Here is a 17,995-nt window from a genome sequence, read left to right as displayed (position 1 = left end):
CACCTCTTTAAGTCACCCTTATTAAGGGGAAGGAATATACATTTTAACTGTTAAATACATGAAATAACACAGCCACATGAACAGTGGCTATAAAGGATAAAATTAGTTATTGACACTTAATTCTACAAGAAATTGTTTCATTTTCCATTCTACAAGGCTTAGTAAATACCAAGCTTTGGAAAAGAGTTGCATTAATTATTTTTACCAATATGTTAAGGCAATTTTCATCTTCATGCCCTACAGTGTTAAAGTATTACAAAAAGTTTTAGATGATTAACCTAATATAGTTCTGGTAGTTTGAATAATTTATGGCTATTGTTAAAAATTAACTGGCTGAAATTAATTTATGCCCTAGCCAGTTTTGCTCAGTGGTTAGAGCATTGGTCCTCGTTCTGACGGGTTTCAGGGGCACGTACTTCATTTGCAGGCTCGATCCCCAGCTCCGGTAGGGGCGCTAGCATGAGGCAATGTGTCTCTCTCACATCGATGTTACTCTCTCTCTGTCCTTTCCTCTCTCTGAAATGCAAAGGAAAAAAAATCCTCGGGTGAGGATTAAAAAAAAATTAATTTATATTCTCATTTATGCATATTAATATAAATGTGAAAAATATTTTGAAAATAATCCTAGGACATTATTTTGTGCTAGATATGTTTTTCAGTACAGTTGGATGTCATCCTACAAGATGTGATGAATTTGAAAAGAATAACCCCGATATTTACTTAATGGAGTTGCTAAATCTTGCTGAAAACAACAAGGGGAAAGTTGTGGCAATAGGGGAATGTGGACTTGGTAAGTGCCAACCCTACCCTATGCATGACCTTGAAAATAATTGATTTGTTCCATACAAATCATGAGTAATTTACTCTTTTTTGTCTTTTGAAGATTTTGACCGACTACAGTTTTGTCCCAAAGATACTCAGCTCAAGTAAGGAAATTTGTTGACTTTAGAAATTATTGTAAAATCTTAAGAGTGGGTTTTTAAAAAATAGCTTTTATCATTCTGAATATGTAGCTGGATTAAGCATCAGGACTTTGTTTTTTTCCATTGCATATCAGAAGTTAAGTGAAACAAATTCCCTGCATACTTGCATAGAATTCCTAAAGAATGGAAGGATAGAGTTCCCTGTTTGTTTAACCATCTAATTTGATTTTAATGGTAGAAATAAGTGGTGAGTTTTATATAGTAGAGACTTGTGTTGCTTTTTATTAGCTTAATGCATTTGTACATGAATTATTCCAGTGAAAGGAATCGGATTCATTTGTGGCAATATGATTTAAGAGGAAAGGGTATCAAAGAGAGAGAGGATTGATCACTAAAAGCTAGAAACACTTACTTTACTCTTGCTAGGCATTGGATAGTGCACATTGGAGCAGGAGAATCCTTTCTTAAGCGCCATGTTGAGAGTGGTGGCTTCTTAGAAAACAACAAAGCTTATAAGCCTTGGGGACTTCCTACACCCTATTGCCTATAGCTTTTAGTTGGAGCTCTGTCATACTGGTGAGTAGTAGTATAGGCTGAAAAGAAAAATTAGGTCACAGGGTTAACTGAAGACGTTCATTTTGTTGAATTTCAAAAACAATATCAAGATGATAAAACGTTAGAATGAGCTTCTAAAGGAGGTTAATTTAGTTATTCAACCATTCAGCAAATATTTATAGTCATATGTGCCAGAAACTGCTAGGAACTCAGTAGTTAAAAATATGAATAAGGTATAATATCTGTCCATAGGGCCTTTTAAGAATAAACGACCTTCCGTCTGCTTAGTTTTTTATACATGAACAAGGAATCTGGGTCAATTCTTAAGATACCATCTAACTCTGTCATAATATTTAATAATTACCCATTTTGTCATATGATAATCATTAAGCCAGTGACATTATGGCTTGAAGAGATTTTTCAAATTATACATACCAAAAATGTGCTTTCGCCACCTCCCTTCCCTGCCCCTCCACAGACAGCCCCATATGTCTAGCCCAGTTGAAAATGCCTGTAGTGAGAAGCAGATTGACTAGCAAGCCTGTCACACCCTAAACTTCAAGCTCCAGAATTCCTGGAGTGTGAAGGTCCATAACCAGGTGACATAGGATGGGTTAGAGTAATGTTCACTTTGAAGTCTTTCAGTCCTCTCATTTTGTTTTTTAAATGTCTTTATTGACTTCAGAGAGAGGAAGGAAGATGGAGAGAGAGAGAGAGAGAGAGAGAGAAACATCAACAATGAGAGAGTTATTGATCGGTTGCCTCCTGCACACCCCTTACTGGGGATCGAATCATAACATCGATTCTGTCGATGCTCTGACGGAATCGAACCACGATCTCCTGGATCCTAGGTCGATGCTCAACCGCTGAGCCATGCCAGCTGGACAGTCCTCTCATCTTTATTACCCTGTCAGAGCTGATTAGCTAGTGACACATTTGCTGTTTTTCAAGAATGTTCATGTGATTACAGGTAGGATCACTAAATCCCTTTATCTCTCTTGAATATCCTGTAGGTCAGCTCACTTAATCTTAAAAGTTCACATAGTCACATTCAAATAAAAAAAAAGTTGTCTGTAGTAGTTTCTTAGGTTAAGCCCACAGATCATAATTCCTCCACTTTAGTGTCTGTTTTCAGGTAAGATGAGCCTCGTGAGGCATGACTGTGGTGTGAAATCCCCCAAGATTTCTTGCCCATGTGGCTTTTCATACAGATGAGTTAAAACTGATTCCAAAATGCAACATAAATAACTTTAAACTGATTTTTTTTAAATTAAATGAAACATTTCTATTAAATGAAATCATTTTGTATGAAATGAAATCAGTTTTATTTTATTGCTCTGAGGGTACTTCATCATCTTAAGATCAGAACATAATACAATATGTATAGCAGGTTATAATTTATGCTTTAACGCACATGCCAGTTGTCCAGATGTTAATCTATAGTAGAGAGTTTGAACTCCAGTAAATGGTTTCCGAGTGCCCCCAGTATGATACAGTGGAGAGTAAGACGTTAGAACTATTTTGTGCTGTGAATTACAGATGTTCTTTGAAGGAAGGAAATATCGGTTCTACTGTTCTTCAGGAGCTCTGGCAGGGATGAGCAGGACACCCGAGTGGAGCATGTGCTAAGTGTAATCAGACAAATTCTATTTTCTTACTTGAGCAGCTATTTTATTGGTTTGCTTATGTATGCCTGAGGAGCCCACCACTTCAGCTACACAACTTTTTATACTGAACTCAGCTTTTGGTAGCTTTTATTCCACATTTAATTTAAAGTAACTTGATAGCACTAAAATGTCCAGCAGGAGACTTTACTCCAGACCTGTAAGGAAATTTTTAGTTTTTATGAAAATGACCCTTCAGTGATTAAATTTTTCATGTCTTTGGTGCTTCTGACCCTAATAGCACCACTAGACACATCACAACCACACGGAAGCATTGTTTTGGAGGCAAAACTTTATACGATATATGCTATGAAGAGAAGAAAATTTAAGAACTACTGCTCTGTTTTTCCTTAATAAAATGGAATCCACTGTGTTGAAGACTCTTGATATTTGATTTTTATAAGCATTTTTAAATAAATTAGAATAAAATCTGATGTGATCATGATCATTGAATGGATTTGTTTGGAAAGTTACATTTTATTTATGAATTTTTAAAAAGGGGACATAAATAATTAGCATAGGTTGGAAAATTGCTTTTGCCTGATCTGTGATAGGAAGGCCAATTTCAAAGCTGATCATTAGATTCCGTAAATCTCCAGCTTGATCATGTGGCTTAGTGCAGAGAATTGTGTTGAAAAATATTTTCAGTTTAGAAAGAAGAAAAAGTGGAGAGTACTGCCTGCTGTGTAGCCAGAAGCTAAACACATAATAAAGTTCACATAATGACTGGAGCACACTTAATTGTTGACATCTAAATTACTGTAGAGGTTATGGAAATAGTGACCAGTCATAATGATTTAAATCTTTTTCCCCCAAGTTTTCCCTTGTTTTTCTACACTATGAAATTTCCGCACTTTAAAAATACTTTTGCTTATTCTAACCCAGCAGAATTTGAAAAGGTGGTTTAAAAACCTAAACATTGGGTCATAAAGACATAGACCACCGGTTTTAGGAAGACTATGTCCTTAAAAAGTATATTTCTGTTTCTAATTTTGAAACTTAGCATTTTCGAGGATACAGAGAGGTATTCCAGAAAATAGTTGTTCTGCACTTCACGAGACAAGATATAGGAAAGTATCACCAAAGATATTTAAACAGAGAAATTGTTCCCCAAGATCAAGGGGCCTAAAGAGATAAACACCTTAGGAAATAATAAGATACCTATTGTCTGTAACTCCTGATTTCACTTAAAACTACTTGACCATTAAGGGGAACGAGAGGGTGCACTGTGCTAAAATGGAAAAAGAAAACACCAGATGCCCCTCCCTGCCCTACCGCATTATATCCTCTGGATATTATCATACTGTGGGACCAGGAAGAAGCTTCTTGAAATGTCACAACTTTTCGTTGTTTTGGCTGGGACTTGGAATTGGAGAACTGGAGTTGTGGTTCCAGGTTTGCTGTGTTGTGTGTTGTGATCTTGGACAAGGTCCTACCCACCTCTGACACCAAGTCTCGTGCTGTGCTAGGGTTATTTTGAGGATCAAATGAGATGATGGTACATGGCACTTAAAAAACCTTTTTATAAAAGTACTCTAAAATATTCAGGGCTGCTATTTTGCCATGTAATTTTCATTTTTCTGAAAAATGGAGTATTTCAGAAATTGTGCTTTTTAACAGGTCCTTGTATTTAGTTTTTAAGGGAGTCCTTTTTGTTCAGTGGCAGTAATTTCTTATACAACAGTACACAGAAAACAGAACATAAGTAAAGCTCTGCCTGGCTTCTCACTGGAGTGTGTGGACTCCTGCTGATGGTGCTCAGCCAGCTCTCAGAAGAGGGCTGGCTGTGTATTTTCCACCACCAAACATTCTGCAGGGAAGGGATCCCACAGGTTATAGGAGGGTGTCTGCTTCATTTGCTGAGATTTGGTTGGAAAGCTAGTTAAAAGTACCTATTTGGAGGAACATTCCCCATACCTTTAAAGCTAAACTCTATAGTTCTTTACTTCTGGCCATCAATAGTAAAGCGCTATCTAATTTACCCAGTAGTTATAACAATTTCTGAAAATAATTTTGTAATCCCAGAAAATAAAGTATCCCTTTCCAGAATATGTGTGTTGTAAAAGCCTTTGGCTAAGCCTGACATATTTTAAATGTCTGAACTTACTATTTTCACCCTATAATATCTAGGGAAATTCCTTTAACTAAGAAAGATCATTTGACAATTATTTTTCTCACGCTAAAGTAAAATTTTTAACAAAATCTTTTGCATTATGCAGATATTTTGAAAAACAGTTTGAACTGGCAGAACAGACAAAATTACCAATGTTTCTTCACTGTCGAAACTCACATGCTGAATTTTTGGGTGAGTCAAAGCTAAAATACTTAGAATTTAAGGTTTGCAGAAATCCAGCTACTTGCTAAAAGTTCTCTGTTTTTAATTCACAGACATAATGAAAAGAAATAGAGATCGGTGTGTAGGTGGAGTGGTAAGTATAAGAGGTTTTTTTTGTTTGTTTTATTTTAGAGAGGGAGGAAGAGAAAGAGAAAAAGAACACATTGATATGAGATACATCAATCAGTTGCCTTCCATACCTGTATGCACCGCAACCTACGTATGTGCCCTGACCGAAACTGAACCTATAACCTTCCAGTGCACGGGCCGACACTCCAACCAAGCCACACCGGCCAGGGCAAGAGTTGTTTTTAATAGATGCTGCACAAAAGCTTCTTGGGCCCTGGCCAATGTGACTTAGTGGTAGAGTGTTGGCCCAAGCACCAAAGGGTCTCGGTTCGATTCCCAGTCAAGGGCACATACCTAGGTTGCAGGCTTCATCCCTGGCCCCGCTCAGGATGCATGGGGGAGGTAACCAACCCATGTGTCTCTTTCACATCGATCTCTCTCTGCCTCCCCCCTCCCTGCTAAAAAACAATGGAGAAAAAATCTTCCGGTGAGGATTAACAACAAAAAAAAAACTTGGTTATTAAGGTTGGCCTCTAAAGTAATTCAAATGTCAACAATAAAATTATTAAGATTCTTCTCTCATTATTTGAAGGACATGTAAATTTAGTTTCTTTGTTCAAAGTACAAGAATATTTTGTGTCTTTGTTCACAAGACAACCCCAGAAAGTACTCATTTTAATAGTATGTGATATTTTTTCTCTGCCACTTATATTAGCCATTCTTAAATTTGAACAAAATAAAACTAATTTTAATAATACTTAAAAATAATTTAACATTCATTTCAGGTTTGCCTTTGTATTCATTGAGTGTTGTCCCTCTGCCTTAGCGACTCATTCTCCTTTCTGTAATTTGCTTCTACTCTAAACACTTCTCTATATGGTCATTTCAATCATTAATCTTGAGACGTTTCTCATAAATATTATGTGCTCACCACTTAACCTGAGTATCTATATCAGTGATTTTTAATTTTGGGGGGATCATGGACTCCTTTGAAAGTCTGCCTCAGAAAAGTGCTTGGATATATAAATTTTCATACATAATTGCAGGAGACTTGCTGGTCTCCAGCAAAAAGCCTGTTACCCAGGCATATAAAATCACCCATCTGTGCTATGCCAGGGGAGGAAGGAGGACAGCACTGGGCACTAATTGTGTAGCACGTCGTGGTGCTGTCACAGTTTCATATTTACTCTCAAGTTTTTAGCCTCACCTTTCATACATACTAGTGATATGCATGCTTTTTTATCTGTAGTGTACTGACCCTATAATTTAGGAACAGTACTTGGAAATTGAGAGAGGCTTTCATTAATGCTCTTGTTATTAGTGGTGGCACTTATAACCTTCAGGCTCTACCTCTCAGCCCACTTACTTTATTTCTAAATAAGAATTTACTTAGATGATTTTATAATAGTTAAAAAAAAATAGCAGCAGCAAATCCAGCTTGTTTTTGACTTTTATTTAAAAAGAAATTTCCAAATAAAGATTTAATAACTAATTTTCTGAAATGGTTCATGAGGAGTCACATTTAAAACTATTTTGATACTGTTGGAGGCTATGTTTTATAGTCAGCTGGAAATGCTGAGGATAAAAATATAAACCCTTTTGGGCATCTGTGTAATAGTTTTATTTGTTGTTGAGAAACTTATGATCCTTAGTGTATTCAGACTCTAGGCTCAGTATTAATTTGATATCACTGGTTGGGTGTGTTTAAAGAACTTTTATTACTGTTACTGGTTTTGGTTACATAAATATATACAAACTATGAAAACTATGCCCTAACCCCTATATCTTTGAAGGAGAAAAACACCATCTCAGGTTTCTTTTTTTTTTGGGGGGGGGGGGGGGACTACTAAACTGATTGATTATATAACAATTTGCACTGTTTTAGCAATGTTCTTACCACCTCTTTATAAATGTCTTAAAGCTTGCCTCTTAAAAGTCATAATAAAAAGTACCCTGTAACCAAAAAATTGAACATTTAAAAATATTTTTTAATACTTTTATAGCATTTTTAACTTTTCTCATGCTTTTGCCTAAGAATGTGGCTCTAGTCCAGTCCTCTTTCCCAGAGATACATGTTAAAATGTGTACATGCCATAATGCTGGTGGAGAGAGAGCCACACCACCACAAAGACAGAAACTTTGGCAGCCAACTAATTCCTTCTTGTCTCATGTCACTGGAGATGACAGGTTATAATTGTGAGCATTAATTTGAAAATAAAAATTGTAGGCACCACCGCATTTGAAATCTTATGGTCCCAAACCCTTAATGCACGTATATTTTTGCTTAGAAAATCTTACTGATTTTATTTAGAATTTTAAAGGAAGAGTCATTCATTATAATAATAGAATCATGCCTATATGTCTTTAGGTGCATTCATTTGATGGTACCAAGGAAACAGCAGCTGCTTTGATTGACTTGGATCTCTATATAGGATTTAATGGTTGGTAGGTTCTTGTTTTCTGTTTTTTTTTTTAACATTTATATTAAGTAGTTTCCTTAAATGGTTTTATAGTGAATTGCTGATACATTTTTTTATTAAAGTTTGTATTTTGCATTGATCTTGGCCTGAGAATTTCAGTAATTATGTAGGAAGTTGAACAGTACGATTACAAGTTAAAGCTTGAACACTACCCTGCCCTAGCCTGTGGGTTCAGTGGTTAGCGCCTCTGCCCGTGGACTGAAGGGTCCCAGGTTCGATTCTGGCCAAGGGCATGTACCTCGATCCGCAGCCCTGGTCAGGGCTCATGCGGGAGGCAACCAGTCGATGCCTCTCTCTATCTCTCACATATTTCTTTCCACCCCCTTCCAGTCTCTGAAAAGCAACTGAAAATACCCTTGGGTGAGGGTTAAAAAAACACACAGCTACCCTGTGTTCCAGTAATGGGAAAAAATAATTTTGTGTTGAGCTCAGCAGCTAGCTTTCTCTAGCAATGCAATTTATTTTCAGGTTATTTTGTCCCTTTAAAACATGACTGTTCATAGCAGTATGTGTGTGAGTGTGAGTGTGAGAGAGAGGTTTGACCGTGGGGGAAAAGTTATACCATGACATGATCACATATATCTCTGTAAGCCAAGTAACTGAGGCTTAGAGAAGCTAAGAAACAGGTATAAAGTAATTCAAAGTGTGAGGACCTGTGTCCTCTGGCTCCTCGCTTGGTGCCCTTTCTGCTATTTTTAAAACTATTAAAAATATTTTTAAGTGTTTAATTTTTTGGTTACAGGATACTTTTTATTAGAAATGACTTTTAAACTAATACCTCACACACCCAATACAGGCTCGTTTTCTTCCAAATTTGGTGAGCCTCCACCAATGTCTTTTTACAGGATGTCAAAGTAGCTCATTAATTAAGTTGGAAAACAGTATTATAAGATTGTTTTCCCTCATTAATTTCATTTCCTTAAAATTATTTTTCTATTATTTTTTACTAAAATCTTAGGAAATAGAATCATGAAATTAACTGTTTGCTATAGAGTTCAGACTTAAATGTCCTAGGTGTGTCTTCTGTATTTTAAATTATTTGATTAAATTGTAAATTAATATGCAAAGGAATACACGCATAAGGGATAAAAAATCCAATAGTACTGAGGGGCTTTTAACAAACAGTCCTCCAGCATGTCCTCTACCCAAGTCAGCTTTTCCAGGGGCACCCACATTACTGTTTGCCGCCTTCTGAATAAGCATTGCTGTAATTCATTCATTCCCTTTATTCTCATGAAGGTATGTGCGCACTTAAGTTCACCCCTCTTACTGCTCCCTACCTGCATTATCCTCCATAGTCCTCGACGTAGTTCCTTCAGAATTCCCGGCTGTGCGCATGTTGTTTTCATTACGATGTCTGTGTACTGTTGACTGCTGGCCTGTGTGTTTACCACTTTTTTATTCGCTTGGAGTAACTTCCCTCATCCTTTTGCGTACGTGGCTTTCTTCTCAACTTCAAGCCTTCTCACACTTTCCAGCATCTCTTTAAAATGCTTTTATCTGTTTTTTCACGTAAGAACATCTGCCTAATCTGATAGTTCCATTCCTTCCAGACCCTTCCACCTTTCTGCTTGTTTGGACTAGTGTCTCGTCTGTGATAGAACTGGTTTTAGGTCCCATGTATTTGTTTTGATGGAGTACATTTGAAAGTGAATATATTGTACTCTTCCCTCTTGAAAATTTGTCTAGATAGTGGATTTAAAAAAACACAAACACTTCCACCTAATATTTTTTCTGCAGCATCTTCTCATCTCTGAAGAATTAGTTTTTGAAAGTTTTGCTGAAAGTTCTGAAAGTTATTTTCTGTTTGCCGAAAAATGCTCTTAGTTCCTTTTTCCCCTTTTGTTGTTTTGGTCTCTTATCACAATGGAGGCCTTTTTCAAATGTCAGGCAGTTCTTCCCTGTATATTGTAAAAGTTAAAAAAAAAAGAGAAAAAGCTGATTGGAAGCTCAGTGGTGAGATAGCCCATCAACTGGCAAGCCAGTCAGGTGGCCCACTGACATTCTCAGCAGGGATTCCTAAATGTCAGCTTGCGGAGATCTTCCTCCAGGTTGGTTCAGTTTCTCCAGAGAGGATCCTCTGATCCCTGCTGAAAACAGGTGGAGATTCATAAATGTGCCTGTGTTCTGAAGCAGGGTGGGGTTAGAGAGAGGTCTCCATTTTCAGTTCCATGCCTCACCCCTGCACTCCTGTGCTTGCTCACTAGTCCAGTCTGATTTATATTCTCCAGACTGTACACTTCTCTTCCCCTCCCCCCTCCTCTCCTTTCCTTCCCCCTCCTCCCCTTCCTCCCCGCTGGATGGGGGCAAAGGTAATCATCTCTACACCAATTCATGGGAAGGTAATCTGGGATTCCCATCTTCTCTTTACCCCAACTTTTCAAACAAGCCCCCTTTTCAGTCCCCTGTATGATCCCAGCCTTTACCTGGTTCTTTCAGTTCTTACAACTTTCTTGGATGAATTGATTTACTTGTCAGTATTTCTCTCTCTGCAGGCACCTATATAGCATTTAAGTGGATTAGCAGATAAATATAGGTTATCGTTTCTCCATCCACTTTCTACTCTATGTATTTTGGTTAGGGGTTAAAAATGTCTCCTAGTTTCATCAAAATAATGCTGTTTTTATTTTCTTGTTATTTTGAGATGGCTTTTAAGGGAAGGGGGTAGAGGGCCTTTATTCTATCCGTATGAACTACTAAGTCTGTCTCAGATGTTTCTAAATGATCTTGAGTTTATAAAGACTTAGCTTTTTTCCTCCCTACATTAACAGAATTAATGGATTAGTCATTTAATCAAAGTCAGTATTTCTATTCTTATTGTGAAATTTAATTATTGTGGTCTTAATCTGAGTCTCTTTGATATGGTAATTTATACTGTGACAAAGTCTTTGGTTTCTAATAATCCCCCTCCCCCAAGAAAATGGGAACTTGACCACATAATTGTTCTTCCTTAAATGGGAAACCTTTAAATAAGGATATTGGCTTTTTTTTTTTTTTTTTTAAATATATCTTTATTGATTTCAGAGAAAAGAAGGGAGAGGGAGAGAGAAACATCAATGATGAGAGAGTCATTGATTGGCTGCAGCCCGCAACCCGGACATGTGCCCTGACCGGGAATCGAACCCTGATTTCCTGGATCCTAGGTCGGCGTTCAACTGATGAGCCACACCCGGCTGGGCAGGATATTGGCTTTGATTAAAAATATTTCCTCTGGCCCAGCCAGGTTGAGCGTTGACCTAGGATCCAGGAGATCTCGAATCGATTCCTGGTCAGGGCACATGCCTGGGTTTCCGGCTCTATCCCCACCCAGTTGGGGGCATGCAGGAGGCAGCCGATCAATGGATGACTCTCTCATCATTGATGTTTCTGTCTCTTTCTCTCCTTCCTTCCCCTCTCTGAAATCAATAAAGATATATTTTTTAAAAATTATTAAAAATATATATATATTTCTTCTGGAAGTATTTATTTCTATATTTGGATCAATTTTTACAAGCATGGAGTACATGTTGGAGAAGATTAATAAGTCAATCAGATTTGATTTCATGAGATCAAAAATATGCAAACTGTTAATTTGGTGAAAAGTTTTAAATTTAGTATCCAAACTGTGGGGGCAGAAAAATTTTCCTTCTACCCATTAAGTTCTTCTGCCTGGACCCTATAATCAAATTAACATGAGATAACAGGAGAAAATGTTCAAACTTATTACGTAGGTATATGTGGGAGTTCCATAAAAATATGAGACCAGAAGACAGATGAGGCAGTTGAGGGGTACATTGCCATCATGAGCTACGGAAGGGGGGGGCGAGTTGTGCTATGGGACTACAAAGGGAGGAAGGCAATTGGTGGAGATGAAAAGCAAATGTCTGCTAAACAAATGTTTGCTGGGCCATCTTTAACAATGGGACTTAGAGGACTTTGATCTAATGGGCCTTGCTACTTGTAGGTTCCTTTAGGTCACACTTAGTTTGACTAAACTATTGTTATTTATGATGATAGCTCTCTCAATGGTGCAGATCCTCTATCTAAATTCTCTTAGGCAGTTAGGGGGGCAAGGTCAAAGGTTTTTCCTGTTTTTCTTAAAAATAACCTGCTTAATATCCCAAAAGGCATATTTTGCAGTGGCAAGCTCTGTTTCCCCTCATTATAAAGCATATCAGTATATTTTAGAAAATATTCATATTGACCAAGTATTAAGGTGGCTGAAAATAAGAATTTTGTTTTCTAGAGGACATTAATTAAAAGCCTGGTACTTAAGGTAAACTAGACAAACATTTCACTCCCCCCTCCCCCAAAGTCCTACTAAAATAAGATTATAGATATTCAAAAAGGAGAACCTATAAAAACAAAAAAGGTGAGTTTTGCTAATGGAGAAATGTTCTGTAGATTTCTGGAAAACAGGTGAAACAGGAAGAGAAAGCTTAGACTATACCACTCTAAGTTATGTAAATTGCTCAGAGAAGTGAATTCTTTTAAAAAGTTGAGTCAAAGTTATTGCATCCCTGCAAAGGCAGGATCTAGTTGGAATATCTCTTATCTGGATTCAGTAAGGCTAGTGACAAGGAGAAAATTCTGAAATGTCCTAAATTAAGTTACAGCAGGCCAGTGTTGAAGGAAGAGACAGGAAGGGGTTAATCAGTTAACTGCAGGGCCAGCTAATATTGTTCACATTCCTGTATGTTGTCTGGTGGAATTTTGGATTAACTGCTGGTGGCTATTTCCACAATTATCTAAAAAGAGAGGCTAGCCAGGCGCCATAGAACTCCAGGAGCTCTGCTTGAACTTTCCAGTCTGTTGCCCACAGCCAGTCCCAGGACAGACACTTCTTCCTGGAAGACTCAGCCTATCCCAGAGCTGACCCTGCTTCATCTCCTCCCACCCCTTATCTATAGACACTGTAAATTCTTTCAGAACAATTTACACCCCACTCCCCAACTTGATGTATAAAAATGCTCAGCAACTCCAGGATGGCTGACAAGTTGCCTTTTCCACTTGGCATTGTTGCTGGTGGTTTAGACTTCATACCCCAAGCCCTGGTTTTTTTCTTGCTGGCAAGGGCCTAATAGCCCTTTGTTTAAAAAGGTTTTCAGCCTTGGCAGTTAAAACCTTAGTAGGGATGTGCAGATATAATGGTACACTGCCTCTGTAGCCTACCAAAGTTTGTTTTGGGATTTTGAGTGAGTTTTGTGATCCATTTTACACGTTTGTAGTATGAAAATGAGTCATTAAATGTACCTTTTAATTTTATACATTAATATCTTTTTTTAAGCTCACTGAAAACTGAGGCTAATTTGGAAGTTTTGAAGTCAATACCTAGTGAAAAATTAATGATTGAGACTGGTAAGTTTGTTTTTAGAAGTTTTTCATATTAACCTATGCCAAAAAGCTAAAGAAAATTGAACAGGTATTTTATTTTAAAACAGCATATCAGCCTCAACAGATAACACTTTTTAGAAAATCTTTGGGGGTTGTTATCAATTGATGGAAAAATATTTTTGCAAGTGATTTTTTTCAATTTTAGAAGTGTAGCAAAGCCTAAGCACTTAAAAGGAGGTCAGTAACTAAGGTGGTAGTTTTGAATATTTCATTAAAATAATGAGTCTTAACTAAGCATTTTTGCTCAGGGTTTCAAAAACTATTCAGAACTTTTTTTTTCACAATGCCTTCTTTATAATCGCTTAATTCTACAGTACTTTTTAAAGTGCAGAAATTTAAATCAAATTGGTTTAGTCTAAGAATTTCTGATAATAATCTGTTGCCTCTTAAAATAAAACAAGGTTAGAAGCTAAACTTTGTATCTGTACCCTGGAACTTAAGGGTCTTTTTATACGCATTGACTTTTTTGGTAAAATCAAGGCCGAGCCATTCTGAAGAAATTAGGTTTATTTCCTTGGGGAGTAATGAAAACGAAATAAGCTCATTAAAAGTACAATGCTTTTAGAATGTGTAAGCTATTATTCTTAATTAAGGAAATAGGTTAGTGAATAACCCCAGTATTCAAAGCCACCATTTTATATTCAGTTGAGGCAATATAGAAATTTAACCTAAATGTTTTCATGTTACAATTGTATTTTTAGCTTTAGGTCTTCTTTTAAAAGCATGTCATACACCACCAATAATGGTGGAGGGGGAATAAAAGTGAGTCTTATAAAAACATTTAAGAATTTGTACAGTTCAAGATTTTATCTTGTGTTTTTCTTAGAACTTTTCTGTTGCTTTTTGCCATGTTTGAAGCTGAATCATGACTTATATTTTAGAGGTTATGTATTAGTTTGGTAACATTCATTTAAATAATTCAAAAAGTTAAACTTCTGAAGAGACTTCTATTTGCTAACTCTAGATGCACCTTGGTGTGGAGTCAAAAGTACCCATGCTGGTTCAAAATATGTAAAAACGTCATTTCCTACCAAAAAGAAATGGGAAAATGGGCACTGTTTGAAAGACAGAAATGAACCCTGCCATATAATGTAAGTATTTTGTTTTCATGCTCTTCAAAAACATTAAAATTAACCACCAAACAAAATGAACTCAAGGGACATAATTAAAGTTGGGTGAAGTTCAAATGAAGTTCAGATCAGACACCACCATTTTAATGCAGTGGTTTGGAGGAATTTCTACCTGAATTGCTCTATTTCAGCTCCTTTCCATATCCTGTCTACCCCAGGTGGTTTTATTGCTGCAGTAAGAACTTCCTGTGATTTTGGTCATGTGTCATTTTGTAGGAGAGGGGAAAGATCTTAAATGCTTTCCATATATAGAAACACCTTACCTGGTTTAAGTGCTGTTCTCGTGCATCTTCCCTGTTGATGGTTATAAAAATGCAATCTCAGTAGACCTTTTTAATGGTATCTGTATTTTAAATGATTTGACAACCTGAATAAACCTAAGATATAACACATATGAGAGGATTTCCTTTTTCCAAAAGAAAAAGGGGTAGAACTTTCTGTATTTTTATTTCCTTAAAAAAATTAATTCATAATATTATGTATAGCACATGAAAAGAGGGGCTTTGTTACTCATTTAACTGTCAAGGAGCTGGAGAACATATTTTAACTTAAAGGAAAAGTTATATCATTTTAATGGGGACATCATCTAAGTTGTTTTGTTTGCACAAGCACATAATTTAAGTCTAGACTGTATCAATCTAGTACGGTTTACCAGTTTAGGCAATTGGACATATAACACATTCATAAAAATATTGAATTGTTACTTTTACACTGTAATAATTCCTTCCATATACACCATCTTTTTTCCCCCAGTAGTTTTTAACAGGTAAGAATATTAAGCCAGGTCTAAATTCAGCAAGCAGAAAAATGAATTCTTCTATAAAAACATAATGGAAAGACTTTTCCTTTATTAAACATGCTGGTGTTGGCAAAGACTCTAAAACTTAATGTTTTAAAATCCATGGGTGAGGAATATATATATAAATTCTGCTTAGTAAGGAATCACTTGTAATTTTTATGACATGTACATACTGGCAAATTCAGTCAGAATACAATATTTCTAAATAATTCTTTGGAGATTTAAGAGGACACTAGAGACAAGAAACTAGTATTTTTCTAGCAGCCAGCTTGAAGAGGAAATAGTTGCCAACAGTGTGTCCAAATCCATTTTCTATACTGCCTTAATGTTAGGTATAGCTGTTGATTTTAGCCATACATTTGCAAGATAAAATTTTAAGGTGTTTCTAAATGCAGACATTAACTAAAAGTGCTTGATTAGCAACTACAATCATGAATATCAGTTCTGAGTAGGTAGAGCTTGGGAATGTCAACATTTGCAAACTGAAAAGTTTAAGCCACATTTCAAAAAAACACATGCTGTAGTCTAATTAGCAAGTTAAAATTCCTACTTACAAAGTCACTTTAATCAAATTCCATCTATTAACAGTTCTGTGTTTTAATTATCTGTACAGAGATCTCCCTTCTAAATAAATTCCCTGAAACACATTTTGGAGCTCTTGCCATGTGTCATTTTACTGAGGCTATACAAAAGAATCAGGACAGTCCCTGCCCTCATGCATCCACCAGTGAGTAGGTACATTGTGCCAGGCACTTTGGATAAGGCATTAAATGAGTCAGACAAGGATCCCTTCCCTCTGGAACAAACAAGCACATAAAAAGTATAATTCTAGATGGTAGTGGTGTTATAGAGGTATGAATATGTGACTGGGACCACCAGACATATGGCAACTGTCTACCTTGAGGGGAAATAAGAGACCTAAGGTGACATTTCAACTGTTTACTAACTGGGAATTATGCCAGACCAAGACAAACACGCTGAGCAAAGGCAGACTGCAGGAGGACTTGGCTACTTCAGGGAAACAGTGAGTTTAGTGTGGCAGGAAGTAGAATCCACGAGTAACTGGTAAGTCTGGGAAGGTAGAGTGAGGCCAGATTGTGAGGGCTCTTATTTGCCAACCTCAGTAGTTTACATTTTATAGGGACCCAAAGGATTTTAAGCAGGAAAATAGCTTTTTTCTTAAGCTGTAACCGGTATCAGTGTGGAGAAAGGACTGGAAGGGAGAAGGGTATCAGGAATCACTGATTTTGCACAGTATTATGCATGTAAGTTCTGATTCCAAAGAACTTCTGCAGTTTACAAAGAACACTGGGTCTTTAGTGTCAATTTAAATGTTAACAGATTTGCTTTTAGCATATTTTCACTGTCATAACAAAAATTTAGCACAGTAAGATCATTTAGTATATAGATTAAGCAAGCCTTTTGTGCTTTTACAGAATAAAAAAGTTCGTTAATCTTTAATCTCTGTTCCTAATACCTTTAGGTGTTCTATATTTTAGACACTGATAAAGGGAACAAAAAGCTTAAGACAAAACTATTTAAATGTTTAATTTTGACTTTAGAATTTTCAAATTCATGTATAAAAAATTGTATCTATATATAAGAATGCTAGAAAACATTATGGATATTCTAGGCAGAGAAACTGAAGGATTAACACCTGAGCTATTCTATTACAGAGGGAAAAGTACAGGAAAAGAAAGCCCAGTCCCTCCCCCCCACCCACCCCCGAAACACACGTTGTTCTGAGTAAATAACTTCTAACTTCCTTTGCTCTCATTGTGCTAGTGATCATACTGCAATTTCTTGCTATCCTTTGTACTAATTCCCTAAGCAGTGGCTTTCAAACTTTGCCGGCTATCCCCACAATATGGCCTACATTGACAAATTACCCATGTACATACATAAATAAAACCCCAAAAGAAATGAAACAGTACTTCCCTACATGCACTGTACTTTTCCTTTCGTAACTTTCATTTTTTTTAAAAGCTAATCATAACCCAGTAGTGAGTATGTAATGACCCACAGTTTAAAAGGACTCATTTCCACCAGGTTAATTCCCTAATAGTGATACACATAATATAGGCTGGTTGTTTAACTTATTTGAAACCAGTTTTTGGCTCTAGTTATATGCAAGACTACCACAGAAACCTGATAGTGCTGAAAACTTTAATGCCCACTTAAGTTTCTCAAAGGTGCTCGTAATCATCCTTTATGTGGAAAAAGATAAATACCTTTAAAACAGAGTATGTACTTGGAAATTGAAACCATCTATTTTTGTTCTGTTTTAGTCAAATACTGGAGATAATGTCAGCAGTAAGAGATGAGGATCCACTGGAATTAGCCAATACGCTATATAACAATACCATTAAAATATTTTTTCCTGACATGTAATTGGTATGTATTTTGCATCATGTATGCGAAGTTTCATGATAAAACTTAATGAAAGTTACAATAAAGGAATTCTCTGGAACTTGTCTAAAGAGATTATATATCACAGCACACTATCCCCCTTATTTTTATCCATAAAGTCAGGATTTTTTAATGTCAATACCTTAGCTTAAAAGAATGAAAACCCTCAAGTATTTCATTTTATAATCTCTTCAAAAGTATGAAAGGACAATATGTCAACGCTGCAAACACAGAATGGCTAACAAATATACTTATTTT

General features: G+C 36.4%; 1 protein-coding gene across 6 annotated transcripts in view; it reads left to right on the top strand.

Annotated features, from left to right (window-relative positions):
- TATDN1 (TatD DNase domain containing 1) overlaps positions 1–17,798 on the top strand; it is a 32,367-nt gene extending 14,569 nt beyond the window's left edge. For 5 of the 6 annotated variants that reach the window (XM_081116681.1, XM_081116685.1, XM_081116683.1 and 2 more), the window contains 8 exons: positions 647–790; positions 884–926; positions 5,362–5,447; positions 5,531–5,571; positions 7,915–7,991; positions 13,293–13,363; positions 14,364–14,490; positions 17,617–17,798. In XM_081116681.1, coding sequence (XP_080972807.1) covers positions 647–790; positions 884–926; positions 5,362–5,447; positions 5,531–5,571; positions 7,915–7,991; positions 13,293–13,363; positions 14,364–14,490; positions 17,617–17,719 — 692 coding nt within the window. In that variant the 3' untranslated portion in view covers positions 17,720–17,798. Of the gene's footprint in view, positions 1–646; positions 791–883; positions 927–2,373; positions 2,449–5,361; positions 5,448–5,530; positions 5,572–7,914; positions 7,992–13,292; positions 13,364–14,363; positions 14,491–17,616 lie in introns of those variants that run through there. The other variant, XM_081116686.1, reaches the window with a different exon arrangement.
- Positions 17,799–17,995: the final 197 nt, after the last annotated feature.

The sequence above is a fragment of the Miniopterus schreibersii genome (genome assembly GCF_964146895.1).
Source record: "Miniopterus schreibersii genome assembly, chromosome: 17".
Taxonomy (NCBI): domain Eukaryota; kingdom Metazoa; phylum Chordata; class Mammalia; order Chiroptera; family Miniopteridae; genus Miniopterus; species Miniopterus schreibersii.
This window is presented reverse-complemented; position numbering and strand designations above follow the sequence as displayed.